Source organism: Phacochoerus africanus, chromosome 15 (assembly GCF_016906955.1).
Source record: "Phacochoerus africanus isolate WHEZ1 chromosome 15, ROS_Pafr_v1, whole genome shotgun sequence".
Lineage (NCBI taxonomy): Eukaryota > Metazoa > Chordata > Mammalia > Artiodactyla > Suidae > Phacochoerus > Phacochoerus africanus.
Genome location: NC_062558.1, coordinates 132,632,205 through 132,648,256, shown reverse-complemented (window position 1 = coordinate 132,648,256; position 16,052 = coordinate 132,632,205). Strand labels below are relative to the sequence as shown.

Here is a 16,052-nt window from a genome sequence, read left to right as displayed (position 1 = left end):
GCTTACCCGTAGATGGATCAGCAAGCGATGGTGCCAGGGGCATGTCAGCCGTCTGCGTCGTCATCTCCTCCGGGGGGGACTGGAGGCCCTGGTGGTTTCTCCCAATCCATGGGAAGGTTTTACCGCTTTGGCCGGACCCCACTGAGGATCTGTAGGAGCAAGAGCACAGGCGTACCCTCTGCCCCAAGTAAGGAGGCTCACAGGCCCTTCCCAAGGGCCGCCTTCTGGATTTTTATATAGTACTTTTGGATTAATCTTAAAAGAATTACTAGAGGCAAGTCTACTAGCCAGGGATGAATAATGATCATCCAAATTTTAAAAATTATAGGTATAGAGAGCTATATCGACTTGTACTTCTGGGGGTGGAATAGCCCACCATATCTGACTCCCCCCCCCCCTTTTTTTGTCTTTTTGCTATTTCTTTGGGCCGCTCCTGTGGCATATGGAGGTTCCCAGGCTAGGGGTCGAATTGGAGCTGTAGCCACAGGCCTACGCCAGAGCCACAGCAACGCAGGATCTGAGCCATGTCTGCAACCTACACCACAGCTCACGGCAACGCCGGATCCCCCAACCCACTGAGCAAGGGCAGGGACCGAACCCGCAACCTCATGGTTCCTAGTCGGATTCGTTAACCACTGCGCCACGACGGGAACTCCCCATTTTTGTTTTTTAATGAGGGTTTTGAGTATGAGATGGGCATGTTTAATAGTAGCTTGACCAGTAGGATTGTATGGGAGTCCGGTTTTATGCTGAATTCCCTAAGTGTGGCAGATTTTTTAATGTATGACTGGTATAAGCCGGACCGTTATCCGTTTTTATTTCTTGAGGCTTACCCCAGGTTGCAAAGGCGCCCAGTAAATGTTGTATGGCAGCTTTGGAGGTTTCTTTAGAATGTACAGAAGCAAAGATAACCTTAGAATAGGTATCAATGGAGACATGTAAGAATCACTTGTTACCAAACTCTGGAACATGAGTTGTTATCTGTTTGCCAGAGGGCATTAGGTTGTAATCCCCTACGATTGGTGCCATGGCTGTGAGAAACAGGAGCCTGAAACTGACAGTCAGGACATGCCCCGACAACTTGTTTAGCTAGTTGTGATGAAATAGTAAACCTTGTTGAAGAGATCTCCAGTTTTCATGGAAAAAGGAAGGTGACTATCCAGCCTCCCTTGCAAGGAAACAAGAGACGGGGCATCAGTCCTTTCGTTTCCTTCATAAAACCATCCCGGCAGGGAGGTATGTGAGTGGATCTGAGTCAAATACAGAGGCTGGGTCTGGATATTAACTAAAGCATAAACAGTAGAAAGAAGGAAGGCAAATCTCTCATCACTAGGTAACTTTAGTATTGCTGTAGGAATTTGGTGAGTAAGGTTTGCTGTATACTGAGAACCGCTAATAATATTAAGTGGCTCAGGAAACATTTGTAAAGCCTTAATAATGGCTATTCATTCCAAGTGCTGTGTAGAGCCCACATCCTGCCGTCTGATGGAATGACATTCATTGTTAAAATACCAGGTGTAGCCATACATACATTTTTTTTCGGATGCATCAATGAAGACATATTGACCCTTTTCGATTGGGGTTTTCTGTAGGACTGGCAGATGAATCATCTCATTCTCACTCTGTAGTTTTAACATAGGGTCTTTTGGGCAAATGATCAGAAACTTGCCCTATATAGTCAGCTAAGGCTGTTTGTGTTTCCAGAGACTGTTGCAACACTCCTTCAAACGTCTTCTGACGTACCTGTAAATAAATGATTTCAAAATCTTCCCCGTCTCACTCTAAAAGTCTTTTTTGCCCTTTTAAAATAAGTTCTGAAATATTGGTAATAATGGGCGTAAGCGTACAGCTTTTTGTCAAAGGCAAAAACAACCATTCCATTTTTAGGATTCGAGCAGGCATAATTGGTGCCATTAAAGCTGTGGGCAAAATCAAAGGTTGAAAGGGCGTCTGTGCAAACCTCCCGTCATACGAGCATTCTTGTAACTTCTGATTAATTTGTGGTAATTCCAATAGTGATTTATCATCTAACCTTCTGGGAGCATTGAGGTCTTTTTCATTTCCCTTTAAGAGGGTAGTTAGGTGTTGAATTTGATTACTGGTTATACTAGAACTGGACACACCCAATTGATGGTACCTAGTAAACACTGTGCATCGTTTAAAGTTTTTACTTCAGCCTTTATTTGAAGTATCTGTGGTTTAATAGTTTGAGCCGACATTGTTTGTCCCAAATATTTCCGGGGAAGGGGGATGCTTTTTGGACCTGCTCGGGGGCAACACGGAAGCCATAGTCGTGAAGTATGGCGGGTAAGACAGTCATCACATGGCCCAATTCTTTAGAATCAGGATGAGCAAACAGAACATCATCCATATAATGACAGATTTGAGTAGAAGAAAGAGAATCTCTAACGGGCTCTACAGAAAAAAGCTGTACAAAAAGCTGACAGATGGTGGGGCTGTTTAACCTTCCTTGTGGCTACACTTTCCAGCGATATCAAGCCTCAGGCTGTGCTAAGTTTACAGCAGGGATAGTCAAAGCAAAATTTCCTTTATCTGATTTTGCTAGTGGGATAGTGGAGAAACAGTCTTTGAGGTCTATAATTAGGACATTTCGATCTGACGGGATCATAGAAGGGAAAGGGTTCCTGTCTGGGCAGGTCCCATAGGCTCAATCACGGTGTTGATTGCTCTAAGATCATGTCACATTCTCCATTTTCCTGATTTCTTAGGTATGCAGAAGACAGAATTCCAAGGGCTGTTACTGGGCTCGATATGTCCTGCTTCCAATTATTCCCAGACCACCTTCTTTAGCTAAGTTTTTCCCCTTTTAATAGCCACTGTTCCACCCGTATGTACTGGTTTTAATGTTTTCCATCTAAGAGCCGAGCGGGTGGTGGGGGGATTGGAGCAGTGGCAACGTCAAGAGTGAGCGCTGGAGTAAATTGCGTACTTCAGTGACAATGACGTTTCAATGTGGGAACATCAGCTCTAGCGTCACTGTGGGGACCGATGATGGGAAAGGGGGCGCGGGGTATGGAGGAGATCCCTGCACCCCCTCCCAATGTGGCTGTGAACCTGAAACTGCCCCAAAAATATCCTTTAAAAAAGAGAGTAAGGAGACGGCTTTCTTCAAAAACAAGTCTTTAATCCATTCATCCACTGGTTCTTTGATTCAATTGGTAATTATTGTTGCCGAAAACCCAGACTTAGTAATCAAAAATTTCATCTCAAAGACGATAGTTCCAGCCAGTTTAACAAGGAAATATCACTGCCTTCAATAGCCTTTAACTTATTCAAGATATCTCAGAGGAAGTGGAAAGACTATCGAATTCTTTTCACAAACTGAGAATCATCTGAAGTAAGCATAATCTGCTACAGGTCATGGGTAGGAACTGTACAGGAAAGAAAACTTTGGGCAATCTAACTTATGAACATGGATGCAGGCATAAGATAAAACAGAATAGAGCACAATTTTAGAAACTGAATTTAATAGTGTTAAAAATATTCCTAAGGAGTTCCTGTAGTGGCTCAGCAGGTTAAGAACAGGACATAGTCTCTGGGAGGATGTGGGTTCGATCCCTGGCCTTGCTCAGAGGGTAAGGGATCTGGCTTTGCCGTGTGCTGTGGTGTAGGTCGCAGATGCGGCTCAGATCCTGCATTACTGTGGCTGTGGCGTAAGCCGGCAGCTGCAGCTCCAATTCTGCCCCAAGCCTGGGAGCTTCCAGATGCCGCAGGTGAGGCTGAAAAAAAAAAAAATTCCTAAAAAGTAAGAATTCATCCCTAGAGCACAAAAATAATTTAAACAGTCCAATTAGGAGTAACTTGCAACATTAAAAGAATAAAATTACAGTGTATAACACGTTAACGGATTCGAAACAAATTTAACATGTTAGGTAAAACTCTTAGACACCAGTCCCTGACAGGGACAATCTCTATACCATAAAGTGCAACTAGGAGAAGCATCCAGCAAAGCATCTTCTTCACCATCAGACTTCAGAAGGACTTCATGAAAGTGAAGAAGAGCAAGACTGTCACCTTGAGTCATTTTTGCTTTTACTCTGCAAATAAAGAAGAGCTGGAATTGCTCTGCTCAGCTTAGGGGGCTTGACGAGAACATGGACTGTTCTTTTTTAGGATTCTCTAAGGAAACTTAGAGACACTTTCTGTCCTGGGATTCCAGCCCTGGAAGGGGGGATGTTTGTGCTGCAGTCACTCAAACCCCCACAAACACCTTAAACCAGGAGCACAGGGAGGACTCCTGGGGCGGGAAGGGAGGCTTCGGGGTGGCATCGCCCAGGGGCTCTGCACTGGCAGCCCCGCCTGCCTCTGGCTCCGCCTCCTTGGGGGGGGGGGCTTCCCATCAGGTGGGGGACCTGGGGGCACAGCCCTCCCCCTCCCCTGCAGCCACACCTCCCCTGTCCCTTCCCAGCCCATGGGGGGGACACGCCCATTCCTGCAGTGTCACCCACCAGGACAGGAGCCTCCTGGGGACACTCACACCCCTCCACCACCACGGAGGCCCCTTCCCAGAGCTGGGTCTGGGCTCAGCGTCTCCAAGGCCCAGGGGACACGCAGGGGGAGGAGCGCCTGGGAAAAAGGCGGGTCTCTGGCAAGGAGGAGGGTCCTGGCTGGGGGGCAGCTCCCAACATGCCCAGCAGACCCTGTGCCCCTTCCCTGAGCCCCAAGCCCGGGCTGGAGGCAGAGGATGCTGTCCACGGGCGGTTTAGACAGAGGGCAGCTGGCAGGTTGTGATGGGGTGGAGGGCGCTGGGGGCCTGGGAGCCAGGATTGAGCACCCCCAGCTGTCAGGAGAAGGCGAGGAGAGCCCTGCAGGGGGCGCCACAGGGGAAGGGCTCGGGAAGGGACCAGGCTGGTTTGGGGCCCTCAGAAACCAGCTGGGACACTTGGGGACAAAGATCTGAGGGACGCAAATGCTCTAAAGCTGCTGTTAACCCAGACACTTCCTCAGGAGGGTGTGGTGACTTCAGGACCCTCAGACGTTGGTTCCCGAGTGGTCCCTGGAAAAGGGACTGTCCTTTCTGTTTCTCCCCAGGCAGCCCCCCTCCCCACCTGGACGCTGCTGGGAGGACAGTGGGCCTGACACACTGGAACTGAAGGCAGGCTCCTTGGGGGGGGGGGCGGGTGAGATGAGGAGCTGCCTCCCCCCATGGTCCCCGCCTCTGCTCCATCCGGGCATTTACGTCCACGGGGAGCTCCCGTGTCCTCTCCCCAGACCGGGGCAGGGGGTGTTCTGAGGGCGGGGACTGTGAGGGGCATCTGGGAAGGTCAGGAAAGGGAGTCTGGATGGAGGAGAACGGGGTGGCATTATTGATTTTATTGTAGCAATAATCAGGGGGCTCAAGGGCCGAAGTGGAATTGACCTTGAGAAGGAGGACACGTCCCAAGCGGCCTCCCCTGCGGTCATCAGGCAGGAGGCCCGAGGGAGCAGGTGGCTGAGGGCGGCCTCCCTGGTTCTGCAGGAGGTGCGAGGCTGCTCTACCCTGGGGACCTGAGGGCCCCTGTAAGAGAGAAGTGGGTGGGAGAGGACAGGAAGTCCTCCCCTGGCCCTTAGAGAAAGGTGAGTGATGGATGTGTAAGAGAAAATTGGATTCCCAGGTGTCCTAGCAGTTGAGGATTTGGTATTGTCACTGCTATGGCTTGGGCTCGATCCCCGGCCCAGGAACTTCTGCATGCCACAGGCACAGCCAAAAAAAAAAAATAATAGAGAGCTGGCCAAAAGTATGGATAAGTCAGTATTTCACAAAAAAGCAGCAGTTGAACTAGGTGCATAAGAAAGGAGATGAAGTCCACTGGCAACAGGAGAAATACGTATTTTAAAAAAATTTATTATTTTGAAGCTTTCTATTCAGCAAGGCATTTGGAAAGACTGGTAAAATTCAGAGTCGTTTAATGTCGGCACAATGGGCTCTCTTGCCTCCTGGCTGGCGTGTAGGTGGTGACGGTCCTTGGAGGCTGTTGGTGGCCATGGCTTTTCATGGTTGAATGACTTCCGTTCTAGAGGCAGACCGTGATTTATTTATCCCTTCAGCAGTGGATGGACCTTTGGGTGTTTCTCCTCTCTTTCTTTTTGGAGTAATTCTGCTGTGAATATTCACGGGAATTTCCCGTGTGGACCTGAGTCTTCATTTCCTTGGGGAAACACCTGGTGGAAAATCCTGCGACAGGTGCTGAGAACCTGCTCAACTGTCTTGCACTTGCAGGTCTGCTGGGTTCTTGTAACTGGGGAGCTCTCAGGGACAGAGCCATGTGGTCTCAGTATAAATAGGGAAGAAGTGGCGACACCTGCACACGTGTCATCCTTGTGGACACGCCCACACACAGGGGTGTGCACTGCAGCTGCCCCGCCAGTGCCGACCCACACCTGGAGAAGACGGGGGGCTCTTTGTGTGGCTTTGCCCTGAGGGACACGGGACGGCTCTTAGAGAGACCGGGCAGCCCGGGAACTCAGACCTCGTCCTGTCACCCAGTGACGCTGGGCAAGTGCCTTGGTCTCTATGGGTCTTCTTAGTTCCTTTCCTGTCCAGGGTGGTGTGAGGCTCATGCAGGTTCACGGAGGTGAAAGTGCAGTAGCTTAACCCCTGGCAGGGCGGCTCCCCAACAGGAAGGAGGTCCTGGTGCTTGTGGCCAGTCTGTTACCCTTCATCCAGGACGACAGAAAGGGGACAAGAAGAGAAGAAAGCAGGCCTTGTGTCCCAGCCTAGATGGGGAAGGACCCAGTGAGAAAGGCCAGGGTGCTGAGCAGGCGCCCCTCCCTCTGAGCAAGCCAAGGCCCCCAGCACCTCAGCCCCTGCAGCCCTGCTGGCCTGGGCCCCAGGGGGAGGGAGGAGATCAGGTTGCAGCGGCTGGTCTATATAGCCCCAGCCTCCAGGGCCAGGCTCACTGCTGAGGCTGGGGCCAGGCTGCTGAGATGAAGCTGGGCAGCGCCATCCCCTGGGCCTTGCTGCTCAGTACAGGTGAGGCGGGCCCCGCCCTTGCTCCTGGCCCCTCTCTGCTTCCTCTGCAGCTCAGGGGGTCTGTGCAGGGTGCTTGGTGCAGACCCAGAAGCTCTGGGGGTGACAGTCTGCAAGGCACGCCCCTCCAATAAGACACCTGCCTCATGCTGGGTGGGGAAGAGGGGGCCAACGGCCTGGCCATGACCCTGGGTTTGGAAACCCTTTCTGGGCCCCTGTGTCCTTGGGTTCCCCTGGGCTCCCTGCCCTCTCTGCCCCCTCCCTCCTGCCTTAACACAAGTCCCAGGATGCCCTGGGGGGCAGCCAGGGCTCAGCCCAGACCTGGATGAGGAGGTGAAGCAGAGGGGTTTGGGCTTTGGGGTGTTCTCAGCGGGGTGACTGTGTGGGTGCTGGAAGGGAGACCCTGGCTTGACCTGAGGGCCGGGGGCATCCGAGGGGGAAGCGGGGCCCCTGGAGAAGCCCCCGGCAGGTGGAGGTGCTCTGCCTCTGCTTGAGGATGAGACTTGGCAGGAAGACATGCTGAGGAATGAGGAGTGGGAAGCAGCAGCTCCCAGCAGGGGCTGAGGCTGTGCTGACAGGGACAGTCCCTCCCCTGCAGGGGGCTGGGCGCTGGGACTGCCCGGACCCCCCCCAGGGAGACCCGCTCTGATTGTGGATGCTGGGAGGGGCACGGGCGCCCATTCTTCAGGGAAGCATCTGTCTGTGGCTCCCTGCTGCTCTCTGTGCAGTTCTGTCCCCCCTCATCCTCTGCCCCCTTTTCTGCTCAGGCGCCTCTTCTCATCTGTCCTCACTCTCCTCCCTCCTCCCCCTCCCCCCGCTCACCTTTGCCCTTTGCACTCAGCTCAGGGGCTGCCTCCTCCCCAGGCTCTCCTTCTCCTCCCTGTGCCTGTCCTCTCCCCTCAGGCACAGGACTGTGGGTGGTGACAGGAGCCATGGGGGCCAAGGGGAAGGGCAGGTGTGAGCTCAGGTCCCTGTCGGCCTCCATCCCAGGCTCGTGGGCTGAGGACCAGCCTCTCCCCCTGGTACAGGGAGGGCTGATCTCCTGGGCAAGTCCGTGGGCAGCTTGTAGGGAGCAGTGGGTCCATCAGAGCCCTTCCTGCATCTGCAGTTCCTCAAGCGTCTTCAGTTCGAATCATCACTATGCACAGTTGTTATATTTAGGGAGACTTCCTGAAGTCCTCCAAGTGTCCTGTGTTCTCTGCTTTTTAAAACCTAGGGTAAGCATCTCAGCAGGTTGTTCAGTGTAGCTGGGGGTCCATCCAGAGACGTCCCACTGAGTGATGGGGATGGGCTGGCATCAGCACTTGGGGCCATTTTCAGGCAAACCTTGATCTGGATCCACCTGAGCAGAGTTCCTAGACACCCCATGTACGACAAGAACTACCTTATTGTCACTCCAAACACGCTGTATCCTCGGGGCCCATGAAGGGCAGCAGGAGATGGGCTCCCAGGGTCCTGCTTGACACCAATTGCTGAAAGTTTCCAGAGTATTTGTTGCCTTCTATTAACTGAGGAAAGACATATCTAGTTGTGAAAGGAACTGAGTGTCATAGAAAGTTGACAGGGGCAGGCGACCCCGTGGAGGGCTCCCTGGGCTGGTGCTGAGCCACGAATGTGTGCATTTTCCTCTGGACCCCAACCAGGGAGTTACGACTAAATTCCCATGTTACAGATGAATGGACTGAGACTCAGGGAGAGTAAGTCACGAGTCCCAAGCCACCCAGCTCTGATGCGGCCTGGACGGTGATCCAGGCTTTCTGATTCTGGATCTGAGCTGTGATGACTCATCATGTCATGCAGATAACGCATAGGGACGTTCAGGGTGGGAGGTGATGGCTTTGCAGTCAGGGCCCTTGATTCAAGGCCTAGCTTGGGTCCCTGATATAGTGAAAAATCCATAAATTCGAATGGATCATTTTGCTGCAATTGAAAATCTTAGTCAAGGTGTTTACTTCAAACTCAAATTCATCACTGGTCTCAATGAATAGGCAAGAAATATTTAGGTTCTTTGAGGGCGACCAGCCGTCTGGGATCATGGGAGAGGAGACCATGGGTGCTGAGACCAGGAAATTCCCGGGCTCATGGGACAAGTCGGTCCCCCTCCTGAGCTGACTTTTCTGACTGCGGCTCCAGAGAAGGACCATTCATCGAGGTTCCATTGAAGGAAACGTGAGATGAGGAGACCACAGCTGAACGGGCGGGTCTCTGCCAGCCGAGCCCCAGACCCCCTGCCCGCCCTTCCCCTGTGAGACCAGGACGGTCCCCGGGATGAGGACAGTGACCGCTCCTCCTGCTCAGCCCCGTCCCTGGCGCTCGGGTCCTCGCACAGCGGTGTGCATTTTGCATTCTCTGATCTGACCCGTCTGTAACTGCCCGCTGTCATGGTGTTTTTCTGTTTTGGTGTCTTTCAGCCACACTGGTTTCAACTGCACAGAATAAAGGTAAATGCAGAAAATATGATGTCCCCACGTCCCCTCCTCACACAGAGATGTGCTCGGAGCTGGAACACACACGGCTGCTCCACAAGGGAATCCAATGTACCAGGAACCCGTTTGGCCAAAAGACTGCTTTTCCCCACCTAACAGTCTGCTTCGGTCTTAACCATCCCTAAGCCCACCTCCCCAGGCCTCTGAAGACCCCGACCTGCCCCCCTCCCGAGCCAGCAGCAGCTCAGAGGGAAAGGAGAAGGAGCCTGGTCTCCGCAGCGCAGGTGTCACAGGGGAGGGAGCCCCCCAAGTGGCTGGACTCAGGAGGCCGAGGGGCGGCACCACGTTCAGGGTCAGAAATGGGACCTCGAGGGAGAGGACAGGGGTCATGGTGAGGGGTCGGGGCAGAGGGCGGGGGCGTCTCCTGTCGGGGCAGGAGGAGGCAGAGTGGGGGTGCACCTGGGGTCCCAGGTCCAGGCCTGGCTGAGCCCCTCAGCGCCTGAGCTCCGCAGGGGCCCCAGGCCTGGGGCAGTGCCCTCTGTCTGCTCACTCCCAGATGTGAGCTGGGGCATCGCTGAGCAGGCGCTGCAGCCCCTCCGTGCAGGTCCCCACAGCGAGTGGGGCTCAGGCTCTGAGAGGTCAGGCTCCTTTGGGGCCAGAGACCCGCTTCCTGCTCTTTCTCAAGCTGCAGATGGACGGGCCCTGCAGGGGGCCAAGCTGAGGGCTCTGTCTCCATGGGCTCACCTCCCGTTGGAGACACTGTTGATGACAATGAATGGTTTGCTGCAGATGTGTTTAATTTCTTTTTACAGTTGTCAGAGCAAACGTAGTCATGGGTATGAGGCCATTCGAAATTTTAAAAGGCTAAAACAAAACCAATCTTTTTGGGTCATCAAACTTGGATGATGGCCGTTGGTTGTAATAAGGGGACTGGGGCAGGGCCCAGGGATGGCACAGCCCCTGGTGGCCTGGTGCTGCTTCTGGGCCCCTGGGATCCTTTCTTGTGTTGTAGGTTCTCATGACTGCGGGGGCTTCCTCAAAAACTATTCCGGCTGGATCTCCTACTATAAGGGGCTGACGACTAACTGTGTCTGGACCATCGAGATGAAACCTGGGCACAAAATTATACTGCAAATCCTTCCTCTCAAGTGAGTGCTCAGGATGTGAGTTTTGTTGGCTGATGTTGTCATTTTATGGAAAGGGGTGGCTCTTGGCTTCCTCCAGCTCACCCTGAACCATCCCGCACACTCATCCACACACATCCTGACTCCCTTCCTCTCCCCCTGGACACCCTTCAGTGGCTCTGCCCGCTGGATGAAGTTTGCTCTCCTTACATGGACCTTCCCAGCCCTCATGACACCCCTGGATCCCCCCTCCCTTCTCACCTCTTCCCCTCCCCCACCCTCTCTGAGCTGAGCCATCGCACCCTGAGCTGGGGACCCAGCACCCTGTGGGGCAGCTCCGAGCCTTTACTCCCACGGTCCCCTCGGCCCGGAATCATCCCCCACCTCTTCCCGACTCCCCTGCCTGCTGCTTAGAGGCCTCATTTCCTGTTTCATGACTTCACCTGAGGACGGAATTTTCCATCACACCCGACACCCCTTTTCCGACTCTGGCCCCGGGACAGATCTGTCTCTGATGTGTCCCCATCCCTGACCCCATGCCAAACCTGGGGTGGAATTCATGGCATCATATCACTCCTGCCCATGTCTGAGTTTGTGCCTAAGAGAAAGGGAGACTTAACTTTGGGGGTAAAGGAATATTTTTTAAACTATTGTGTATGAATGAGTGAAAGAATGGATGAACAACCGGAAGAACAAATGAATGATTAAAAGAGCAAATGAAATGATACGGCCGCCGAAGGCCTTTCCAATGTAGCAATAGCTCCAGCATGTCTGCAGCAGGTTAGTCTTCACAGATTTTAACGCGGGAGCCGCATTTCCATCAATGGCAGCAGTGGCTCTGATGAGTGATCTTATCTTGTGACTGAGACCCTTCCCATCCAGACCTTCCACAGGGGCAGGACCCCCACCAGGCTCAGGGGCTGCTCGGCAGCATGAGGACAACTAGAGATGCTGCCTCACAGCAGGGCTGACACCGTCTCCCCAGACCACATCAGGGTGAGGGGGTCAGGCGTTTCCTGCATCACCATTTCTAGAAGGGGCAGAGGGACGGGCTATTCTGAAAACTTCCCCTTAGTCCAGTGGACTTTTGCAAAGACTGATTTTGGATCTGTCTGTCCTTGGCTCCAAGGAAGGAATCAGTCTGTCCCAGAGCAAAGTGGCATAAAGTCAGCCAAGTGTGTGTCCTGGTGAGACATCCCTGCCGTGTCCTGCTTTAGCCCAGAGAGGCCCGGGCCCCTCCTGTGTGGGGGACACGCTGGTGGCTAAGTGAGGATGACAGGCTGGGGTCGGGTCTGAGGGGCAGGAGACAGAGACGGGAGGCCTGAGCAGGAGGCTGACCATCCACGTGCACTTGGCCCAAGCACGTGGAGGTGGACGCCCCTCTCGCCTCTGCTGGTCCTGGAGGCCAAGCTGGGGGGCTGGGCCCCATGTATCGGGATGCAGGGGGGAACCAGCAGTGGTGTCACATGTCATGTCTGAGGCCCCACCTGACACAGTGGCTGCTGCCCAAGGAAACACTCCACGGGGTGGGCTGTGTCGTGACGCTCAAGTGGCCTGAGGGACAGTGACTCCTGATCCCAGCGTCCTGCGTGGGCTTCCCTGAGCCATAAGTGGGGCTGCCCAGGGGATGTGGGAGTCCCCTGCAGCCCAGGTGGAGGCAAGTCCTCAGGGGGAGGCGGGAGGGTCCTGGGCAACTGTCCCCTCTTCCGAAGGCTGACTCTCCTTCCCTGGGGGGCACCAGGCCTGGAAGGTCTGCTGAGCAGAGGGGGGTGACTGTGTCGAGTCCCAGGAGGGGGCGGCTGCCTGCAGGAGGGACCAGGATCTCAAACGCGGATGCTGCCTTTCCCTCTCCCACCAGCCTCACCTGCGGGAAGGAGTATCTAGAAGTCCGAGACCAACGGGCAGGACCTGATAACTTTTTGAAGGTTTGTGGAGGCACAACTTTTGTCTATCAGTCTTCTTCCAACGTTGTGACTGTTAAGTACTCCAGAGACTCCCACCACCCAGCCTCCTCCTTCAATGTCTATTTCTACGGCATTGCACAAGGTAAGGCGTGACGGGGAGGGTGGGCCTGCTGGTTCGTGGCTGTGTGGGGGTCGGGCTGGTGGCTTTTACATGCATGTTGAAATAAGACTGATTCAAAGGCTTCCTTGACCACAGCTGGGCGAGGGAGAGTCAGTGTGGCCAGTGAGTCTCTGCAGAAACACTGCCCAGTCCCAGCCCAGCATTGCTGCCTCCACAGTGTTTTAAGTTGGAAAGACTTGAAATAAAAAAACTCTTACAATAACATGTATAGAAAAAATATTTCCCAAGTTTTACTTTGCATGTCCCTAATGTGGCATCGTCATCTCAAATATAAAATTGCCCTTTCTTGATCATATTAGAGACTCGGAGGCCTTTGTGGTGTATTTATTTGAAATGTGTAGTACATATAACAAAATGTATATATTTAACAGATATGTATGGCATAGCAGACCATGTATGACGTATACTATATGAAATGTAGGTTATGTCTGCTCTATATATGTCCTAGGATGATCCAGACACAGTCCCTCAAAATTGGCTTCCCTTCTCATCAATGACTAGCAGACCTTTCCCCCCAATAATTGGAAGAAAATGCTTGTTGAATTGAATCCACTAAGCTCTAGTTAAGCTGCTCTCCTTGCCACAGGAGCCAAATCTTAGACTCGTGTCTAAGGGTGGACAAGCATTGCAGAGGAAAGCCATCTTTCCTGAAGACTCTTCTGGAATCAGCAGGCCACGAGGACCAACGTTTCCTGGTCACTTGTCTGATCGCAGCTGCCCATCCTGTCCTGTCTCCTCCATCCTTCCAGCTAGGCTTTTCCCTGCAAAGGGAAATTTCTCACTCCTGAGCTTTTAGATAACTTGCCAGTCTTGTGGTTGGGTCATTCTATTTATTGCTATAATCGTTTTGAATAAAGTCTCTTTACCTGAGTCTGGCTTTGTTTTGTTCAGTTCGAAAGTCCTCATTTCACAGGCCGGAGCCTTCGGCCACACAGGGCATGGTTGCAACCCCTTTATAAGCCGAGATCTTTATAATCAGAGGGCTTCTTATTGTCTGAGGGCTGTCTTGGGATAGGACTGCTGCCCACTGACTATTTCACTCACCTGCACAAGAACAACTTCTACAGAAACAGAAATGAGATGTCGACCAGGCTTTTGCAAAAGTTTGTGGGCAGGTGTTTGATGATAAAGAAGATCGGGGAGTTCCCATTGTGGTGCAGTGGAAAGGAACCCAACTAGTATCCATGAAGATGTGGGTTTGATCCCTGGCCTCACTCAGTGGATCAAGGATCTGGTGTTGCTGTGGCTGTGGTGTAGGCTGGCAGCTGGAGCTCCAATTAGACCCTTAGCCTCGGAACTTCTGTATGCCACAGGTGTAGCCCTAAAAAAAAAAAAAGGAAAGAATATTAGGTGAGGATGCATTCAATTTCTTCCGATTCCTACCAGCCACTTATAAATTACGATACATCAGAATTTCTTACAAAGTTCTGAAAAGAGAAAAATATAAAACCCATGTTCTTTTTGGGGTCATCAGCCTCTGCTGATATTGCATTTTCTCAGACCAGAAATTAGGAGGATGAAAAACCATAGTGGCCCCTGAATGGCACAGCCCTTTAGGCCTGGAACTGCTTGCATGTCCTTGTCTTCTGTTCAGCGAGGAGGGGAACATGGGGGTCTCGTCACAGACTTTGGGGCAGGGCCATCGCCTCCCTTGGGGACAGCACTCCCTGTGTCTGGACCTTCCAGATAAGGACAGCTCTGAATGTCACCCTGGGATCTTTTTTCCTCCAGGGCATTCTAGGGAGGTGGATTTTCTTGGCCTATGTTGTAGATTCTAGAAAAGATCCCATTTTGGTTTCCTCCAGTTCACTCTGCACCACAACCAATTCCATTTTCTTTGTTTTTTTCTTTTTACAGCCATGCCTACAGCAACAGAAGCTCCCAGGCTAAGGGTCTGATTGGAGCTTCAGCTGCCAGCCTACGCCGCAGCCACAGCAATGCCAGATCTGAGCCGCATCTGTAACCTACACCACAGCTCACAGCAACGCTGGATCTAACTCACTGAGCGAGGCCAGGGATTGAACCTGCATCCTCATGGATACTAGTCAGGTTCTTAACACGCTGAGCCACAATGGGAACTCCCTCCAATTCCATTTTCACTTCCCTTTGAAAGCCCCTCAAAGGATCCCACCTTCAGGATACAGTTTACCCACTTGGCATCGTTTTATAAAATCTCCCCCCCCAACCCCAGCCTCCCTCCTCCCCTTCTAACCTCTTCTCCCCTCTGCCCCCTCTCAGTGCTGAGCCACCACACACTGAGTTTGGGACACAGCAGACTGCTGGGCAGGTTCGTGCCTTTGCTCACCCTGTCCCCTTGGCCAGGAAGTCATCCTTCCAACACTTCCAGACTCAGCTGCCCAGGGCTTGGGATCCCCATCAGGGCATCAGGTTGAGCTGAAGGGCCGACTCCACCTCCCCATCCTCCTGACTCTTGGTGGACCAGCCTCTGTCCTTCTGCCTCTTCACTTGCCTCATGTAAATCTCTATGTGGTTTTTTTTTTGTCTTTTTTTTGCTATTTCTTGGGCCGCTCCCACGGCATATGGAGGTTCCCAGGCTAGGGGTTGAATCAGAGCTGCAGCCACCAGCCTACACCAGAACCACAGCAACGCTGGATCGTTAACTCACTGAGCAAGGGCAGGGACCGAACCCGCAACCTCATGGTTCCTAGTCGGATTCGTTAACCACTGCGCCATGATGGGAACTCCTCATGTGGTTTAAGTACAGTATCATCTGCTTGTTTGTTGCGTGGGTGCCATGGTGGGACTTTAAGCTTTAGGATCCTAATTGTTATTATTATTATTTGCTTTTTAGGGCTGCACCCATGGCATATGGAGGTCCCAGACAGCCGCGAGCCTACACCACAGCCACAGCAATGCCAGATCCAAGCCATGTCTGCAACCTACACCACAGCTCATGGCAACAGAGGATCCTTAACCCACTGAGCGAGGCCAGGGATCGAACCTGCGTCCTCATGGATGCTAGTCAGATTCGTTTCTGCTGAGCCATGGCAGGAACTCCCAGGCACCCTTTCTTATCTGAGTCTGTACAGCTGTCTATTCGGCAGTCTAGTGCTGGGCTCTGTCTGCACCAGCTCAAAATATAAAGAGACATTATTCACTCAGATACGTTCTCTCCTGGTAACTTTTTTCTGGGCTGCACCCTCAGCATGTGGCCACAAGCTCGCAAGGGCAGCAATGCCAGATCTTTAACTTGCTGCACCATATGGGAACTTCCTCTCCTGGTAACTCTGACTGACTACACCCCCTTTGGATCTGCGGGGTGACCAAAAGTCACAGAGAGCCTTGAGCCCAGCTTTGGCCGTATCTCTTTCTTGATACTTTTTAGTTTCTTTCTTTCAATTGGAGACACTAAACAATCTTCTTTTGTTTAAATCAACATTTGGATTCTTCTCCAACCTTAAGATGCAGGCAGTCAGCCAAGACGAA

General features: G+C 52.4%; 1 protein-coding gene across 1 annotated transcript; it reads left to right on the top strand.

The window, feature by feature from the left end:
• The first annotated feature begins 6,898 nt into the window (after nucleotides 1–6,898).
• Nucleotides 6,899–13,471, top strand: LOC125116287 (carbohydrate-binding protein AQN-3). Its single transcript, XM_047761376.1, has 5 exons — nucleotides 6,899–6,973; nucleotides 9,382–9,411; nucleotides 10,409–10,544; nucleotides 12,379–12,566; nucleotides 13,192–13,471. Exons 1-5 carry the CDS (start codon nucleotides 6,928–6,930, stop codon nucleotides 13,203–13,205), a joined length of 414 nt encoding a protein of 137 aa, XP_047617332.1. The 5' UTR covers nucleotides 6,899–6,927; the 3' UTR covers nucleotides 13,206–13,471.
• Nucleotides 13,472–16,052: the final 2,581 nt, after the last annotated feature.

Coding starts and splice junctions, on each gene's coding strand:
- LOC125116287 (XM_047761376.1), top strand. CDS start 6,928: ATGAAGCTGGGCAGCGCCATCCCCTGGGCCTTGCTGCTCAGTACAG. Junction 9,412..10,408: donor TTCAACTGCACAGAATAAAG/GTAAATGCAGAA, acceptor CTTGTGTTGTAG/GTTCTCATGACTGCGGGGGC. Junction 10,545..12,378: donor CTGCAAATCCTTCCTCTCAA/GTGAGTGCTCAG, acceptor CTCTCCCACCAG/CCTCACCTGCGGGAAGGAGT.